The following is a 17,929-nucleotide window of genomic DNA, read 5'->3' on the forward strand; positions in this document are numbered from 1 at the left end:
AGAGTGCGTTCCGCCGGGCGTTCGAATTTTTCTGATCAGAAATTTCGGATAATGTGCGGCCGGGCTTAAGGTGATAAATATAAAGGTAAATGATTTTTATTTTAGATTTAAGTTATTGTAAAATATCGATAAGCATATCGATAAATTTGATTCAAGCACTAGCGTATATGTAAGAAATTTTGATGAAAAATTTTTCTTCAAAATTTGTGTAATATAGGAACAATAGTACCTTTAGTTACGCAAAATATGAAAGTAAAAGGGAGGATTCACAATATTTTATTTGAAATAGAGAACTAAAGACCAGAATATAGCAAAAATAAACACATCGTAGCAATTAGGACATGAAGATTAATTACGGGTGAAATGTATATTTTTCAAGATTATTCCTATGATTTACACTGCAATCACTCACAGCACAAGTTATTATTGTTATATATAATAGTATTTGTTAAAAATAACATACGATTTAAATAATAAATTGCAAATACCGAAAGGGCATAAAAACGATTGACGACTTTTGACGACCTGTCAAATAAAAGTTGTTACAATTTTCATTAGACTGCCTCTCTCTTTTCATCTTGTTATAATTCCATAAAGGATTTTCTTCTCTCTCGCACTCTTTGTTGGTCTTTAGCAATATATTATGTCTATGGTCGTGACCATTTTCGATCTGTCAATGTGTGCGTGTGCTAGTGATGTATATTTTACTATCGATAGTATAGTATTTTGCTATCGATAATATAGTCCTTTTGAGTTATTTTACCTGAGTTTCTATAAGAAATAAATAATATGCTGTATTAAATATATTTCAAATTAGGTATCATAAATTTTAATTGGCAAAAAAGGTGATGATTGAAAAGTAGATACACATTTTCTTTTGGAATGATTTTTCAATCGTCGGATATGTTATGACATGAGGTTCTTATAGGGGCAAATAATATACACATAACACATTATAAAGTTACTTGTTTATTACTTAGATAAATTCTATCTGGTAAATCAGCCCTTACATTGAAAGTAAACGTTGAAAGTAAACAACACACATAGTATATTATATTTTATTCATAAATTAAATACATATCATAAAATATCATAATATTTTTTATTACAATTATTTTTAACCGACTTCCAAACAGGAGGAGTCTAGACGTTCGGCTGTGGATATATTTTTTATGTATGTTCAACGATTACTCCGCCGTTTATGAACCGATTTTCAAAATTTTTCTTTTGTTGTACATTGTATTTTTCCGAGTAGGTATCATGTTCACAAAAGTGGTGGTCTGGTGATGGAGACCATGAGAAATCGAGGTGACTCCTTGATATTCAAATGGGAACATATGGTCCCAGAAAAAAATCTTTCGATTAATAAATTTAAAAAGTAGTCAAAGAACGTTTTGTGCCAAAGCCTATTATAAGGTCAATGATTTCATAAACGATGGCACATCTTGGGAGTAGAATGCTGAATGACTGCTTGCAAGGCTACTTCTACATGACTTACAATTATTATGTATCTATCTATGTTTACATTGTATAATTTTTAGTTACAGCATTGTAAATTTTATTTTAAAAGATTATTTTTTTTCTCACTTTTTTTGGTAAAAAGTGGGCCCCGTGCGAGTTTCTTACGCCGGTTCTTCTCGTCGGCTTAGTTCCCGAACCGGTGGTAGGCACCATGTATTCTGAAAATATATTTTAATTTAGTTTTGTCCAGAAATAAAGCAATTTTGATTTTGATTTTTTAAAACACCAACTGTAAGTATAGAAAATCTTAAGGACAGCTAAAAAGAGTAAAATTATTATTTTTAAACAAAAAATTAAAACCGACTTCCAAGGCAATGACAATAGTAATATTATACTTAACGGCCGTTCCCAATATTTGATCTATCTCTGGTTTTGCCTTCCTAGAGATAGCAATAGCTCACATTAGACATTAGAGACGTATATTTTATGTCAATTGTGAGCTATTCCTATCTCTAGTAGGGCAAAACTAGAGATAGATCAAATATTGGGAATGGCCGTTAATGAACTAAAAAGTATTAAATAATTCTTATTCTGTGCTCAGTATTAATTCTGTTCTCAATCTTTATTATTTTGCAATCGGTACCAGCTAACCTAATCGCCAGTTCTCTGACAGAATAGGTATAACTGCAACTTATATACTTAGGACTGGTACCGACTTCAAAATTATGAAGATTGTGTGCAGAATAAATATTATTTAATACTTTTTAGTTCATTTAAGTATACTCTTAAATGAACTAAAAAGCAATAATTGCTTATAATTGTTTATTTTTAATAATTGCTTCAGTATGTCAAACTTACTGGTACAAATAAAGTTGGGATAGCTCCTTTAACCAAAATAGTATTTATTCTACTTTTTCTTTAAAAAAATTCAATGAAATGTTTGCTACATATTGTTGAATTTTTCTTGGGATTCCAACCAACACGCCCAATTAATTTCAGCCATTTTCCTCTTATTAGAGGATCTTGAGGGAATCTGTAAAACAAATGATTATGATAATATATAAATATAAACCTTCCTCTAGTTTTAAAGTTACTCTATATTATAATAGTTATATTATATTAGCTATATTATACTAAATTATATTAGTTAAAATAAGATAATATGTCCTTTTTAGTCCGGCCGCACATTATCTGAATTTCTGAGCACAAAAATTCGAACGCCCGCCCCGCTCATACATTTTGACGCGTCAGAAATTCTTTTAGTATGATGGGTCTACAACAAAATGTATGAACAGAGTGCGTTCCGCCGGGCGTCCGATTTTTTCTGATCAGAAATTTCGGATAATGTGCGGCCGGGCTTAAGGTGATTAATTTAAAGGTAAAAGATTTTTATTTTAGTTTTATGTTATTGTAAAATATCGATAAGCATATCGATAAATTTGATTCAAGCACTAGCGTATAAGTAAAAAATTTTGATGAAAAATTTTTCTTCAAAATTTGTGTAATACAAGTACAATAGTACCTTTAGTTACGCAAAATATGAAAGTAAAAGGGAGGATTCACAATATTTTATCTGAAATAGAGAACTAAAGACAGAATATAGCAAAAATAAATACATCGTAGCAATTAGGACATGAAGATTAATTGCCTGTGAAATATATATTTTTCAGCATTATTCTTATGATTTAAACTGCAAACACTTACAGCACAAGTCATCATTATTAAATATAATAATATTTATTAAAAATAACAAACAAATTGAACAATATATTGGAAATACCGAAAGGGCATAAAAACGACTGACGACTTTTGACGACCTGTCAAATAAAAGTGGTTACAATTTTCATTAGACTGCCTCTCTCTTTTCATCTTGTTATAATTCCATAAAGGATTTTCTTCTCTCTCGCACTCTTTGTTGGTCTTTAGCATTATAGGTTTATGGTTTCACCAGACCTCACTGACCTCTATAATACACTGGACAGGCGATCGCTATAAATAAAATAATCCTATTTGAAAGTCGCCATATTGGCTCTGATTGCTACCTATGTGAAAGCAGTAGTGAGTGTACTTGGAACACGGACTTCCATTATACAAGTACGCTGGACTGATGATACCCTTTGAAATGACAGCTAATTTTTTGTGCCTATTTGAAGCGGAATCAGCCCACACCCCCCCCCCCCCCCCCATTATTAGGGATAGGAACTAAATTTGACGTAAAAATGACGTTTGAAAGTCGCCATCATGTCGCCATATTGGCGCCGATAGCAGTAGTGGGAGTATTTGGAACTAATACTAGTGATGTACAACTGTCTTTTCTATTATCGATGAAATGTTTCCAGATTCAGATAATGTCGACCATTAGGACAAAAATATTAAATTGAATAATACAAACCCTACATATTTGTATTAAAGATTACAGAATTCCTCTCCGTAATTTAGATAGGCGTAATAAATTAACCACGATTTCATACGTAGATAACGTGAAATAGCAGTACCTATCTATAATCCATTTATTTTTAGCAGTTAGCACTACGAAAAACTAAAAACAAAACTGAAGATAAGCTTCTAACGAAAACTATGTTGTATTGTATTTTCTAATTTCATTTCTAATATTATCAAAGTAGTGCTACAGTGTATCGTATTAAAGCTGAACAAAGCTGAATAAGTGTTCTGTATGAGTAGACCCTAACTAATCTCATCATATCCATACTAATTATATTATAAAGCGGAAGAGTTTGTTTGTTTGTTTGAACGCTCTAATCTCAGGAACTGCTGGTCCAATTTGAACAATTATTTCAGTGTTAGACAGCCCATTTTATTTATTTTATCACGCTGAGACTAATAGGAGCTAAGAAATAGAGGAAATGTGGAAAAAGCGGGGGAATGTATAACGTGAAGGTATAAGACAATTTTTTGTGGGACCAATTTGTCTGTGTAATTAGATATCCCATCAAAAACATCCTGTAAAAAAACCAAGTCTCGCAACTCAGTTTTTATACCGTAAAAATTTATGAGATCCATGCAATACCAAGTCGGTTAATTTATTCAGTCCCTACCTAGGGGACCTTATGCCTCAAGTTAGTACGTAAGTTATTATCATATCAATATTAAAAATCTTTTAAATTTTAAATAAATAGATCGACTTGGACATCATATATATATATATGATGTCCAAGTCGACTAATCCATACTAATATTATAAATGCGAAAATATCTCTGTCTGTCTGTCTGTCTGTCTTGCTTTCACGCCAAAACTACTGAACCGATTGCAATGAAATTTTGTATACAGTTATTCTAGAGTCTGAGAAAGGACATAGGCTACATTTTGATGTGGGAAAATATCTTATTTCCATGAAAATATCGTTGAAAATGAATTCGCATTGCGCGTGGCCAGCGCTCATCCCGGGGGTCCTGGGTTCGAGTCCCGCAGGCGGAACAAAAAGTTTTCAATGTTCCTGGGTCTTGGATGTGTATTAAAATAAAATTTCAAAAATCTTAAACATATTTTATGTATAATATTATAAAAAATCCAGAAATATATCGATGCAATGAACATCTAATACGATTCAACAGATGGCGTTTTATTTTTTACTTTATTGAACATAGAACTAATCATACGTATTAGTTTGTATGTTTTTGTTTATAGTTTTTAATACGTTAGAATTATCTATCTATATAATAATATTATAAATGCGAAAGTATCTCTGTCTGTCTGTCTGTCTGTCTCGCTTTCACGCCAAAACTACTGAACCGACAGTAATAAATTTTGTACACAGATAGTCTAAAGCCTGAGAAAGGACATAGGCTACTTTTTAACTGGAAAAAGGGGTTGTAAGGGGGTGAAAATGCGTAAATTTGGTCAAATTAACTTAGTTCCAAAAACTTAAAACAGATGGCGCCAAGAGTCCCCTAGATCGCGCTATTGCTTGCTCATGCGTATTTCTATAAGAGGTGGTACCATATTGAGCTAGATTTTCGATTCTTTCGATTGTTATACACGTTATTAACTAATAACTCACCTACCAACTTAGACATCAAATTCAAAAACAACAGCGCCAAAACTACTGAACCGATTGTAATGAAATTTTGTACACAGATAGTCTAAAGCTTGAGAAAGGACATAGGCTACTTTTTAACTGGAAAAAGGGGTTGTAAGGGGGTGAAAATGCGTAAATTTGGTTAAATTAACTTAGTTCCAAAAAACTCAAAACAGATGGCGCCAAGAGTCCCCTAGATCGCGCTATTGCTTGCTCATGCGTATTTCTATAAGAGGTGGTACCATGTTGAGGTAGGTTTTACGATTGTTTCGATTGTTATACACGTTAATATTAACTAATAACTCACCTACCAACTTAGATATCAAATTCAAAAACAACAGCGCCAAAACTACTGAACCGATTGTAATGAAATTTTGTACACAGATAGTCTAAAGCCTGAGAAAGGACATAGTCTACTGCTTACTGGAAAAAGGGGTGGTAAGGGGGTGTTTATGCGTAAATTTGTTCAAATTAAGTTAGTTCCAAAAACTGGAACAGATGGCGCCAAGAGTCGCCTAGATTGCGCTATCGCTTGCTCATATGTATTTCTATAAGAGGTGGTACCATGTTGAATTAATATTTCGATTGTTATACATGTTATTAATTAACTCACGTACCAACATAAATATGAGAAACAACAGTCTACCAATAATAAATACTAAATAGTTTATGGGTATTGACTATTGGGCAAAGCTAAAGTTGTGTAATGCATTATGCAGCTAAGTTGTGTAGCGCTAAATAAGCTTTAGGTATAAAAAAGTTTAATTTAAAAAAAAAAAACATTATGTGCACACTACACGGCTGTTTTGGGTATTTTGATTTAAGGGGTACCAGGGTTTTAAAAAGATTTTGACACCAATTTTATTGACACCGCGTGCTATAAACTGAAGTCCACGCGGACGAAGTCGCGGGCAACAGCTAGTATTATTATAAATGCGAAAGTGTGTTTGTTTGTTTGATTGTCCTTCCTTCACGGCCTAGCGAAGCCACCAATCGACTTTATTTTTGACGTAGACTTAGTTGAAAGAATGAATTGAACATAGGCTACTTTTGGTCTTGGAAAAACGCCAGGTTTCCAAAGGAGGTTTACAAGAATATTCGTATTTTACGCGATTTTTGAATTCCACGCAAGCGAAGCCGCGGGCAAAAGCTAGTGCTTCATATATATTGATCCCTATCTACAACTATTACTCCTTCGAATATATGTACGGTAATATCGATGGTACCGGTACAACGATTCATAAATTGCCATTAATGCAATTTTGTAATTTTATACATGTATATGGGATTACAAAGTTATTCACGAAGTTAGAGAAAGAAGAAGAAAACTGGACAGTAATTATGAAATGTTTATTAGGTTTTCCCTTAATTAAGACACTAAAACTAGCTAGATATCTCTCTACCGACGATAAACCGGAGATATTGATGGTACGGGTACAATAATTCATAAACCGCAAATGTAACTTTGTAATTCTATACATTTATATGGGATTACAAAGTTATTTACGAAGTTAGTGTATCTAGAAAACTGGACAGAAATTTTGAAATATTTGAATTTTTCCTTGATTTAGACACTAAACACAAATTATATTCTAAGTTTGAGGGTTCTATGACTGCTAGAAGTGTCTTAGACTTTTGGTGATCGGTCAGTCAGTCAGTCAGTCAGTGACAAAATTAAGAAACTTTAACAAGTTACAGCGCTTAAACTACTCGTTCAAATTTAATAAAATTTTAAATATACCGTGTTTATACAATGCTTGCTTAGCAACTGAAAATTCAGCCTTGTTGGTTTATCCACAACGAAGTTATAGGGGGTCAAAAAGAGCCTGAATATATATATATATATATATATATATATATATATATATATATACATATAGTGGTGGTAGTTCATATATAACCTTTTAAAACACTTTAAAAACACAAAAACATTTCGAACGATATAAGCCATAGAGAATTAAAATAAATACATGGTTACCAATGGATACGTCAAATTTAGTTCTCGGTCCTAATAATGGGGGCGCTGATTCCGCTTCAAATGGCACAAAAAAGTGGGTATCATAGATCCAGCGTACTTGTATTATGGAGATCAGTGACTTGGAACTACTATTTTGCAAATGGCGGTTGTCATTTTCTATATAAATTAGCATAGCCTGTCCAGTGTAATATAGAGGTCAGTGCCAGACCTACAGTAATAGAGCAAAGTCAACTCAGCCACCTGACATTGGCAACTCACTGAGGCCGCAATAAATAAAGAAGAAGAAGAAGACTACGTGGTTTTTATCCAAAATTATACACAAACTAGATTTCCCGCGCGGCTTCGCCCGCCTAAATTAGGAATTTTACAGAAACCGAACATTTTCCCATGAAAAATAGCTATACTCTCGTCACGTGGTCTACTCTATATATTATGTACATATTATGTGCCAAATATTGCCATAAAAATTGCTCCAGTAGTTCGTTTCTAATATTTTCCTCGTTTTTCCCACATTTTTCTGAGTTTCTTTGGTCATATTAGTCGTAGCGTGATAATAATATAGCCTATAGCCTTACTCGATAAATGAGCTATGTAATACATGAGCTAATTTCACAATATGTGTTAGAATTATCTATCTATATAATAATATTATAAATGCGAAAGTATCTCTGTCTGTCTGTCTGTCTGTCTCGCTTTCACGCCAAAACTACTGAACCGACAGTAATAAATTTTGTACACAGATAGTCTAAAGCCTGAGAAAGGACATAGGCTACTTTTTAACTGGAAAAAGGGGTTGTAAGGGGGTGAAAATGCGTAAATTTGGTCAAATTAACTTAGTTCCAAAAACTTAAAACAGATGGCGCCAAGAGTCCCCTAGATCGCGCTATTGCTTGCTCATGCGTATTTCTATAAGAGGTGGTACCATATTGAGCTAGATTTTCGATTCTTTCGATTGTTATACACGTTATTAACTAATAACTCACCTACCAACTTAGACATCAAATTCAAAAACAACAGCGCCAAAACTACTGAACCGATTGTAATGAAATTTTGTACACAGATAGTCTAAAGCTTGAGAAAGGACATAGGCTACTTTTTAACTGGAAAAAGGGGTTGTAAGGGGGTGAAAATGCGTAAATTTGGTTAAATTAACTTAGTTCCAAAAAACTCAAAACAGATGGCGCCAAGAGTCCCCTAGATCGCGCTATTGCTTGCTCATGCGTATTTCTATAAGAGGTGGTACCATGTTGAGGTAGGTTTTACGATTGTTTCGATTGTTATACACGTTAATATTAACTAATAACTCACCTACCAACTTAGATATCAAATTCAAAAACAACAGCGCCAAAACTACTGAACCGATTGTAATGAAATTTTGTACACAGATAGTCTAAAGCCTGAGAAAGGACATAGTCTACTGCTTACTGGAAAAAGGGGTGGTAAGGGGGTGTTTATGCGTAAATTTGTTCAAATTAAGTTAGTTCCAAAAACTGGAACAGATGGCGCCAAGAGTCGCCTAGATTGCGCTATCGCTTGCTCATATGTATTTCTATAAGAGGTGGTACCATGTTGAATTAATATTTCGATTGTTATACATGTTATTAATTAACTCACGTACCAACATAAATATGAGAAACAACAGTCTACCAATAATAAATACTAAATAGTTTATGGGTATTGACTATTGGGCAAAGCTAAAGTTGTGTAATGCATTATGCAGCTAAGTTGTGTAGCGCTAAATAAGCTTTAGGTATAAAAAAGTTTAATTTAAAAAAAAAAAACATTATGTGCACACTACACGGCTGTTTTGGGTATTTTGATTTAAGGGGTACCAGGGTTTTAAAAAGATTTTGACACCAATTTTATTGACACCGCGTGCTATAAACTGAAGTCCACGCGGACGAAGTCGCGGGCAACAGCTAGTATTATTATAAATGCGAAAGTGTGTTTGTTTGTTTGATTGTCCTTCCTTCACGGCCTAGCGAAGCCACCAATCGACTTTATTTTTGACGTAGACTTAGTTGAAAGAATGAATTGAACATAGGCTACTTTTGGTCTTGGAAAAACGCCAGGTTTCCAAAGGAGGTTTACAAGAATATTCGTATTTTACGCGATTTTTGAATTCCACGCAAGCGAAGCCGCGGGCAAAAGCTAGTGCTTCATATATATTGATCCCTATCTACAACTATTACTCCTTCGAATATATGTACGGTAATATCGATGGTACCGGTACAACGATTCATAAATTGCCATTAATGCAATTTTGTAATTTTATACATGTATATGGGATTACAAAGTTATTCACGAAGTTAGAGAAAGAAGAAGAAAACTGGACAGTAATTATGAAATGTTTATTAGGTTTTCCCTTAATTAAGACACTAAAACTAGCTAGATATCTCTCTACCGACGATAAACCGGAGATATTGATGGTACGGGTACAATAATTCATAAACCGCAAATGTAACTTTGTAATTCTATACATTTATATGGGATTACAAAGTTATTTACGAAGTTAGTGTATCTAGAAAACTGGACAGAAATTTTGAAATATTTGAATTTTTCCTTGATTTAGACACTAAACACAAATTATATTCTAAGTTTGAGGGTTCTATGACTGCTAGAAGTGTCTTAGACTTTTGGTGATCGGTCAGTCAGTCAGTCAGTCAGTGACAAAATTAAGAAACTTTAACAAGTTACAGCGCTTAAACTACTCGTTCAAATTTAATAAAATTTTAAATATACCGTGTTTATACAATGCTTGCTTAGCAACTGAAAATTCAGCCTTGTTGGTTTATCCACAACGAAGTTATAGGGGGTCAAAAAGAGCCTGAATATATATATATATATATATATATATATATATATATATATATATACATATAGTGGTGGTAGTTCATATATAACCTTTTAAAACACTTTAAAAACACAAAAACATTTCGAACGATATAAGCCATAGAGAATTAAAATAAATACATGGTTACCAATGGATACGTCAAATTTAGTTCTCGGTCCTAATAATGGGGGCGCTGATTCCGCTTCAAATGGCACAAAAAAGTGGGTATCATAGATCCAGCGTACTTGTATTATGGAGATCAGTGACTTGGAACTACTATTTTGCAAATGGCGGTTGTCATTTTCTATATAAATTAGCATAGCCTGTCCAGTGTAATATAGAGGTCAGTGCCAGACCTACAGTAATAGAGCAAAGTCAACTCAGCCACCTGACATTGGCAACTCACTGAGGCCGCAATAAATAAAGAAGAAGAAGAAGACTACGTGGTTTTTATCCAAAATTATACACAAACTAGATTTCCCGCGCGGCTTCGCCCGCCTAAATTAGGAATTTTACAGAAACCGAACATTTTCCCATGAAAAATAGCTATACTCTCGTCACGTGGTCTACTCTATATATTATGTACATATTATGTGCCAAATATTGCCATAAAAATTGCTCCAGTAGTTCGTTTCTAATATTTTCCTCGTTTTTCCCACATTTTTCTGAGTTTCTTTGGTCATATTAGTCGTAGCGTGATAATAATATAGCCTATAGCCTTACTCGATAAATGAGCTATGTAATACATGAGCTAATTTCACAATATGTGAAATTAGAAATAAGTTTTAAAATCGGATCTGTAGTTTCTGAGATAAGCGCCTTCAAGCAAACAAACTCTTCAGGTTTATAATATTATAATTATAAATATTTTTAATTATCGCTTGACAAACTCGAGTCTCGATCTAAAAGACTGTGAAAAGTACCAATAACAGGCTCATAATCATGGGACGATGCATGGTATAATATGGTAGTGATGATGATGATGATGAATGTAATTTGCATAGTAGCATATGCTTTCCGTTCTTAAAACAACGCCGAAACTCCCAAACTTGTATCTATAAAGAATCAGGAGTTCTCTCAGCACCTTCCAAACCACGGTATACCAGGTATACCTCGGTGCAAAATCTTACTTGTTGGTAGCATATGCTTAGAATACTTTTCACCAAACCGAAGTCACCACATGTTTCCCTATAAATTTTGAGGAGTTCCCTCGATTATATATGGATCCTTCATCAGATCACCACTTTTGTGAATATAATACCAAATTGGGATGATACCCTATACATACACCAAAAAAAATTTTGAAAATCGTTTAACGAACGGCGGAGTAATCGTTGAACACTATGGTTGAACATAAGAAAACGAACATAACACCTCACCCATTTTGAAAGTCGGTTAAAATTGTAGTCTATATGATATTCTGATGTATAAGCTATATTATTGTAAAGTTTCATTAAAATCCGTTCAGTAGTTTTTGCGTGAAAGAGTAACAAACATCCATACATCCACACATCCATACATCCATACATCCAAACAAACTTTCGCCTTTATAATATTAAGTAGGAAGTAGGAAGTAGGATATAAACTAGTAATCTATAGTCGTGTTCGTTTCATTTTTCAATGCACATTGCGCATGCGCAAAGTTAAAAATTAGTGTCAGTGTGAGTGTCATGTTGTAAAATCTGACTGCCGATCCACACTCGCGCGCGAAAGCGCGCTGCGAATCGCGCATTCTGCCAAATTTACTGATCCACACTCGCAAAGTTCGCGACATGTTCGCAATGTTGTCACTTTTTAATTTCTTCACTTTTTTGACGCACTATAGTTTGCGCTCTAGAGCCGTATTTATCTTACTTTATATTATAAACTAGATGTCCCGCGCGGCTTCGCTCGCGTAAATTATTAGGAATTTTACGGAAATCGTACATTTTTTCGCAACAAAATAGCTTATCTCTCTTCACGTAGTCTACTCTATATCTGTGTCAAATAACATACAAAATTGCTTTAGTAGTTCGTGAGATAAACCCTTGCTAATAATTTTCCGTTTTAACCACATTTCCTCTGTTTCTTCGGTCCTATTAGTTTGCGTGATAAAATAGCCTATAGCCTTCTTTGATAAATGAGCTATCTAACACTAAAATATTCTTTTATCGGACCAATAGTTCCTGTGATTAACGTGTTCAATCAAACAAATAAATATTTTTTAAATTGCTTGACAAAATCGAATCTTGATCTAAATGACTATGAAAAGTACCAATGGGTCATAATAGGCTCATAATCATGGGATGCATATAACTTTATAAGGTATAATATGGTAGTGATGATGAATGTAATTTGCATAGTAGCATATGCTTTCCGTTCTTAAAGCAATGCAAAGGAGTTCTCTCAGCACCTTCCCAATCTAATCATGGTATACCTTGATGCAAAATCTTACTTGTTGATTGCATATGCTTAGACTGCTTCCCACGAAACCGAAGTCACCACATGTTTCCATATAAATTTTAAGGAGTTCCCTCGATTAGTCATGGTTCCCAGCATCAGATCACCACTTTTGTGAGTATAGTACCAAATTGGGATGACACTCTGTACGCCAAAAGAAAAATTTTGAAAATCGGTTCACAAACGGCGGAGTAATCGTTGAATATAAAAAAACGAACATAACACCTCCCCCATTTTGAAAGTCAAAAATGGGGGAGGTGTTATGTTCGTTAAAATTGTAGCCTATGTGTTATTCTGATGTATAAGCTATATTATTGTAAAGTTTCATTAAGATACATTCAGTAGTTTTTGCGTGAAAGAGTAACAAACATCCATACATCCAAACAAACTTTCGCCTTTATCTATACTAATATTATAAATTCGAAAGTATCTCTGTCTGTCTATCTGTCTGTCTCGCTTTCACGCCAAAACTACTGAACCTATAGTAATGAAATTTTGTACACAGATAGTCTAAAGCCTGAGAAAGGACATAGGCTACTATTTAACTGGAAAAAGGGGTTGTAAGGGGGTGAAAATGCATAAATTTGGTTAAATTAACTTACTTCCAAAAACTCAAAACAGATGGCGCCAAGAGTCCTCTAGATCGCGCTATTGCTTGCTCATGCGTATTTCTATAAGAGGTGGTACCATGTTGAGCTACATTTTTCCATTCTTTAGATTGTTATATACGTTATTAACTAATAACTCACCTACCAACTTAGATATCAAATTCAAAAACAACAGCGCCCAAACTACTGAACCGATTGTAATGAAATTATGTAGTACACAGATAGTTTAAAGCCTGAGAAAGGACATAGGCTACTTTTTAACTGGAAAAAGGGGTTGTAAGGGGTGAAAATGCGTAAATTTGGTTAAATTAACTTAGTTCGAAAAACTCAAAAGAGATGGCGCCAAGAGTCCTCTAGATCGCGCTATTGCTTGCTCATGCGTATTTCTATAAGAGGTGGTACCATGTCGAGGTAGGTTTTACGATTCTTTCGATTGTTATACACGCTACTAACTAATAACTCACCTACCAACTTAGATATCAAATTCAAAAACAACAGCGCCAAAACTACTGAACTGATTGTAAAATGTAATGAAATTATGTACACAGATAGTCTAAAGCCTGAGAAAGGACATAGGCTACTTTTTACTGGAAAAAGGGGTTGTAAGGGGGTGTTTATGCGTAAATTTGTTCAAATTAAGTTACTTTCAAAAACTGGAACAGATGGCGCCAAGAGTCGCCTAGATCGCGCTATCGCTTGCTCATATGTATTTCTTTCTATAAGAGGTGGTACCATGTTGAGTTAATATTTCGATTGTTATACATGTTATTAATTAACTCACGTACCATAACATAGATATCAGAAACAACAGTCTACCAATAAAAATACTAAATAGTTTATGGGTACTGGGCAAAGCTAAAGTTGTGGAATGCATTATGCAGCTAAGTTGTGTAACGCTAAATAAGCTTTAGCTATACTTTAGGTATAAAAAAGTTTAATTTAAAAATAAAACATTATATGCACACTACACGGCTGTTTTGGGTATTTTGATTTAAGGGGTACCCGGGTTTTAAAAAGCTCTTGACACCAATTTTATTGACACCGCGCGCTATAAACTGAAGTCCACGCGGACGAAGTCGCGGGCAACAGCTAATAATATTATAAAGTATATAAAGTAATAAAGTATATAAATTATTAAGTAATAAAGTAGGATTAATTATATTCTGTTCACTAAACAATGCTGGCATGTCTTGTATGGCAAAAGCCCTTATTAAAATAAAGATTTAAAAAAATCTCTTTGTCGCGGGACAGAAAACCGACAACAATCGGGGAACGGGCCGCGAAGTTCGAAACATATGCGAATCGGATCTCTCACTCATGCTTCGCAGGAATTTCGCGGCGCCGCGGCGTCGCGCACGGTTCGCGTGCGAGTGGAGATGCGGTCAGGGAACCAGCCGCGAAGTGCGAAAAATATGCGAACCGGATCCACACTCACGTTTCGCGGAAATTCCGCGGCGTCGCGCGCGAGTGGGGATGGGGCCTGACAGAAATTTTTAGGATTTTATTGAACATGACATTTGAGGTTTTGGAAGAATGTGAAAGAGTGATGTTTTGTTTTTATATTATTTTCCTAAAATTGTGTTATCTGGGTTTTTAATGTGTAATATTGGTAGGATATTAACCATTAAATATTCGTTATCGTGCACAAGTGTAGGAAAGTGATGTAATAACCAGAAACGTGCTCTTTTGTGTTCCCTCCAAAACTCCATCAAAAGTTTCAGTAAAGCGTCCTACCACTTTACTGAATCGACCGACTTGACTTCTTGACTGTATTGACTTTATACTTAGACTTTGACTAGACTTTAGACCTGACTGACCTGACGATAATATAGAAAAAATTGTATAAAGCATATTGTTTTCCCGCCATAATATTATACTCGACACTGGCCATGGTTATAGCCGATGTGCCATTATATGAAAAAAAAAAAAACACATGACATTTAATTATGAAGTTGACAGTCAGCTGCCAAACTGCGAAAAAATGAAACGAACACGGCTTGTGCAGCGCTTGTGATTAAACATTAATTTACTTCGTACTAAAAAGTGTGTAACTAAATAGTCTGACTAAACCGAAATCGCACATCGCTTGGATCTTTGAAATTTTGTGAACTTCATGAATCAAGAGTAAATAAATATTGATCAACAATGGCTGATGATATTGTGTTTGAGTTGCTGCACTCAGAAATAATAAACTACGCTTTACATGATCCGAAGGGCTCCAAAGACGGCACAGTTCAGGTTCAGCCTTGCTTGTCATTATTTTACTTTTGCCATGTATGGTTGCCGAGAGGAGTCTTATTACGTATATTCGATCTTGAATCTTGTTAATGCTGTAATCTAGTCCTATAATCTGCAGTACCAGCACGCCAAAATGTTGTTACCAAGTTTGGCAGCAATGATACAGGGCAACCATGTTTCTTGTGTATTTGGACACTTGAAACAGGGTGCTGAGTGTGAGTTTTTTGTTTGACATTCGATCGTGAACGCATTTGGCGTTTACTAAGATTTTGTATGGGATTACTCACTGGGCTGGGCTCACTCCCGTGAGCATCGCTGGGTGGTGCTGTACAAATTCCATACAAAATCTTAGTAAACAACAAACGCGTTCACAATCGAATGTCAAACAAAAAATTCACACTTGGCACTCAAGTCATCAAAAAATAAATGTATACATAAACATTTGAAAAATAGACACTATTTTATCAATAAGACAGTTTAACACTTTTGTTACCTAAAATTTACAGGAAGCTGATTTGTCAATAGTAGAATATATTGGATTTGCTGCTGGTTACAAAATAATGGAACGATTGACAAGAGAATGGCCAAGATTTAAAGATGAATTAGATACAATGAAGTTTATTTGTACAGATTTTTGGACATGCATTTATAGAAAACAAATTGACAATCTAAGAACAAACCATCAGGGTGTCTATGTGTTACATGACAATGCCTTCAGATTTTTAACAAATTTCTCTAATGGCCAACAGTATTTGGAATATGCACCAAGAGTGAGTTGAAATTTTGGTAATTTAGATATTAGAGGACTCAAATACAGAAAATAATACAATTAGAGCTTCAGCTCTAATTGTATTATTTTCTGTATTTGAGTCCTCTCAAGTTCAAGATCCACCCCTGATGTTGATGTTATTCATAACATCAACATCAGGGGTGGATCTTGAATTTGTGGGACCCTGGGCTAATACTGCTTAGAGGCCCTACCTAATTACTCAACTAATTGCCATTTTGATAATAAAAAAAAAAAAGAAAATGCCTCATTCCCCGTTCCGTTCTATAGATGAGCACACGGGTTGATTGATCGCAACCAATGTTGCTAACCTTATGATCAGATTTTTTTAAATTCTGAATAATTTTTATTATTGACAATATCGTCTATTGGTTACTGCAGCCCAAAAAGCCTTTAAGTAGATCCGCCCCTGATCAACCCCTGACATTTCGTCAGAAGTTCCGTCAACAATGTTTATTGATTCTAAACAATGGTTGTGAGCTAAAGATAATTTAATAAATAATATTATTTTAATGTACCATTGAGGAAATTGATTCTTAGGCAGTTGACAGACCAACATCAACACATCGACTCCTCTGATAATACAATTAATTGCACTATGAACGGAATTTAAAACATGATTATTTAATGATTGATAATTTTTTTATTTACAGTTCGTGGCATACACATGTGGTCTCATTAGAGGGGGATTAGCCAATCTCTGCATCAGTAGTATAGTTACTGCCGAAGTTCAGTCAATGCCGTCATGTAAATTTCATATTCAAGTTCAAAGAACATAGTACCATTTTTAAGCCTCGTAAAAAATTTGAATTAAAAAAAAAAGGAACATAGTACTCTAGCGAAACAGTAAAGATAATTGAATAATATTAAAGCATATAATCTGTTTTTAAGATAGTTTGGTTTTCAATTATGTTAAATACTTGTATGTAATTTTCTCATTAATAATAATATGTTTTATTACAGCCAGCCTACTAATAATAAAACTAAGGAGTAACTGTGTCAAAAATTTGTTCCGCGAGTCTCCAAAATGAGACCCGATTTATTTCGTAAATTTGGGTGTTAATGTTTCATAGCTATTGTCAAATTTTAGTGTGCAAAAAGGAACCAAATTCAAAACATTTGAAGTATGGGAGTTATATTTCCATAGTTTTTATTATTCGTAGCAGCCAGTCTTATTAAAATGTTAGTACAACTATTATTAACATTTTCAAATTAAATAAAAATCCTTAAAAAATAGTTATTAATGACCTAGCCTTTTTAAATGTTTAGTTTACGTAATTTATTTTAGGTACCTATTCAGCCTGCCTAGCATACGCCAACGAGATATCTCACTCTCGAGATAATTAAAAACTACTCGTCTCATAATGTCAAAATCTCGACAAAACTCTTTAAAAATGTGTTATTTCGATGATAGATCTACGCGAGAAAAAATGTTTGTCATGCTAGGGTCAATTCAATAGAGATGAAGAGACAAACCATCAAACATCGAGAAAACATGTGGAGTGAGATATCTCGTTGGCGTATGCTAGGCAGGCTGAACATTCTTAA

At 34.1% G+C, this 17,929-nt stretch overlaps 1 protein-coding gene and 1 long non-coding RNA gene across 3 annotated transcripts; one reads left to right on the forward strand and one right to left on the reverse strand.

Annotated features, from left to right (window-relative positions):
- Positions 1-10,767: 10,767 nt before the first annotated feature.
- LOC121726001 lies at positions 10,768-15,561 on the reverse strand. The gene is made up of 3 exons (XR_006035469.1): positions 15,501-15,561; positions 15,170-15,173; positions 10,768-10,780 (listed from the first exon to the last, which is right to left on the reverse strand). It is a non-coding gene; the product is annotated as an uncharacterized LOC121726001 (long non-coding RNA).
- Positions 15,360-17,536, forward strand: LOC121725994 (trafficking protein particle complex subunit 6b). 2 transcript variants are annotated; one of them, XM_042113212.1, is made up of 4 exons: positions 15,360-15,594; positions 16,101-16,364; positions 17,035-17,156; positions 17,209-17,536. In XM_042113212.1, exons 1-4 carry the CDS (start codon positions 15,502-15,504, stop codon positions 17,210-17,212), a joined length of 483 nt encoding a protein of 160 aa, XP_041969146.1. In that variant the 5' UTR covers positions 15,360-15,501; the 3' UTR covers positions 17,213-17,536. The 2 variants fall into 2 exon arrangements, with proteins under 2 accessions (XP_041969146.1, XP_041969145.1); XM_042113211.1 differs by having other exon boundaries at positions 15,361-15,594; positions 17,035-17,227.
- The last annotated feature ends 393 nt before the right edge of the window (positions 17,537-17,929 follow it).

The sequence above is a fragment of the Aricia agestis genome, chromosome 4 (assembly GCF_905147365.1).
Source record: "Aricia agestis chromosome 4, ilAriAges1.1, whole genome shotgun sequence".
Classification (NCBI taxonomy): domain Eukaryota; kingdom Metazoa; phylum Arthropoda; class Insecta; order Lepidoptera; family Lycaenidae; genus Aricia; species Aricia agestis.